The 1,110-nt window shown below is 38.8% G+C and overlaps 1 protein-coding gene across 1 annotated transcript; it reads left to right on the top strand.

Moving 5' to 3' along the window:
* Positions 1-223: 223 nt before the first annotated feature.
* On the top strand, positions 224-854 carry LOC132253478 (uncharacterized). Its single transcript, XM_059735655.1, has 2 exons — positions 224-746; positions 814-854. Exons 1-2 carry the CDS (start codon positions 224-226, stop codon positions 852-854), a joined length of 564 nt encoding a protein of 187 aa, XP_059591638.1.
* Positions 855-1,110: the final 256 nt, after the last annotated feature.

Consider the following 1,110-nt stretch of genomic DNA (forward strand, 5'->3'; position numbering starts at 1 on the left):
GAGAAAATGACTTTTGGGAAAACGTGATGAAAAGATTATTAATACTCATCATTGCTGAGTGGCTCCAATCATGATTGAGACTACTCCGGCAACCGGCACCAACCATATCTTCGTAAACCCTGTCGCATCATCATGCTTATGGGCATCCTCAAATTATATTAAAGGGATTTTGCAGTGACTCTGGAACGCTGTAAGAACCCCATCCCTCTCCAAAGACGCTCTCATGGCCGACACCAACTCTACGGACCAACAGGAAGCTCAATTGTTCTTTCACTTGATCAGCAAAGACGACAAGAAGGTGACCCAACTCTGCAGTTCTCATCGTGAAGGCCCGCTACAGAGAATTAGTGTTTACAATGACACAGTCCTCCACATGGCCTCTCGCTTCAAACGAAGTAAACTGGTACGCGACTTACTGGAAATGTTGCCTAAAGAATGCAACCATGAACTTGCCGCTACAAAAAACAACGCCGGCAGCAATATACTCCACGAAGTAGCGGCCAGTGATACTATGAAAGATGTGGCGGAGGGGATGTTGAAGAGAGGTCCAGAGTTGCTAATTGCGCGTAACGACTTAGGAGAGACGCCTATTTTTTGTGCAGCCCGCTACGGCCAAACTGAAATGTTTAAGTTTCTGGCTGGGGAAATGAAACTAACGGAACGAAATCCAGAAGATGGTAAACACTATTTGCAGAGGAATGATAGAACAACAGTTCTTCATATTTCCATCTTCACCGAGTGTTTTGGTGAGTTCTTCTCTCAATTCATCTGCAAGTTTTTCCCTATAATATCCATTTCTATTATTAAATATAGAACTTATAGGCTATCCCAACCAATCTAGGTACGTTAGGTGAGGATGTTTCGAGTTCTTGCTAGATGTGACAAAATAGGAGGATGATGGAAAAATAAAAATAAGAAAAGGTCCAGAAAAGAAAATTTTGAATAAATATTAAAAAAAAAAAAAAGTTCAGCATAATAGATTTTTCTTATATTATTCTCCCAATTTCTTTTTCTTCTTTTTCTCTCCTATATATATAAACTTTAAATATTTTTCATTCTATTTTATTTTTTTGGAAAAATGTATTTTCATACACTCAAATGAAAAAAACC

Source organism: Vitis vinifera, chromosome 3 (assembly GCF_030704535.1).
Source record: "Vitis vinifera cultivar Pinot Noir 40024 chromosome 3, ASM3070453v1".
Taxonomy (NCBI): Eukaryota; Viridiplantae; Streptophyta; class Magnoliopsida; order Vitales; family Vitaceae; genus Vitis; species Vitis vinifera.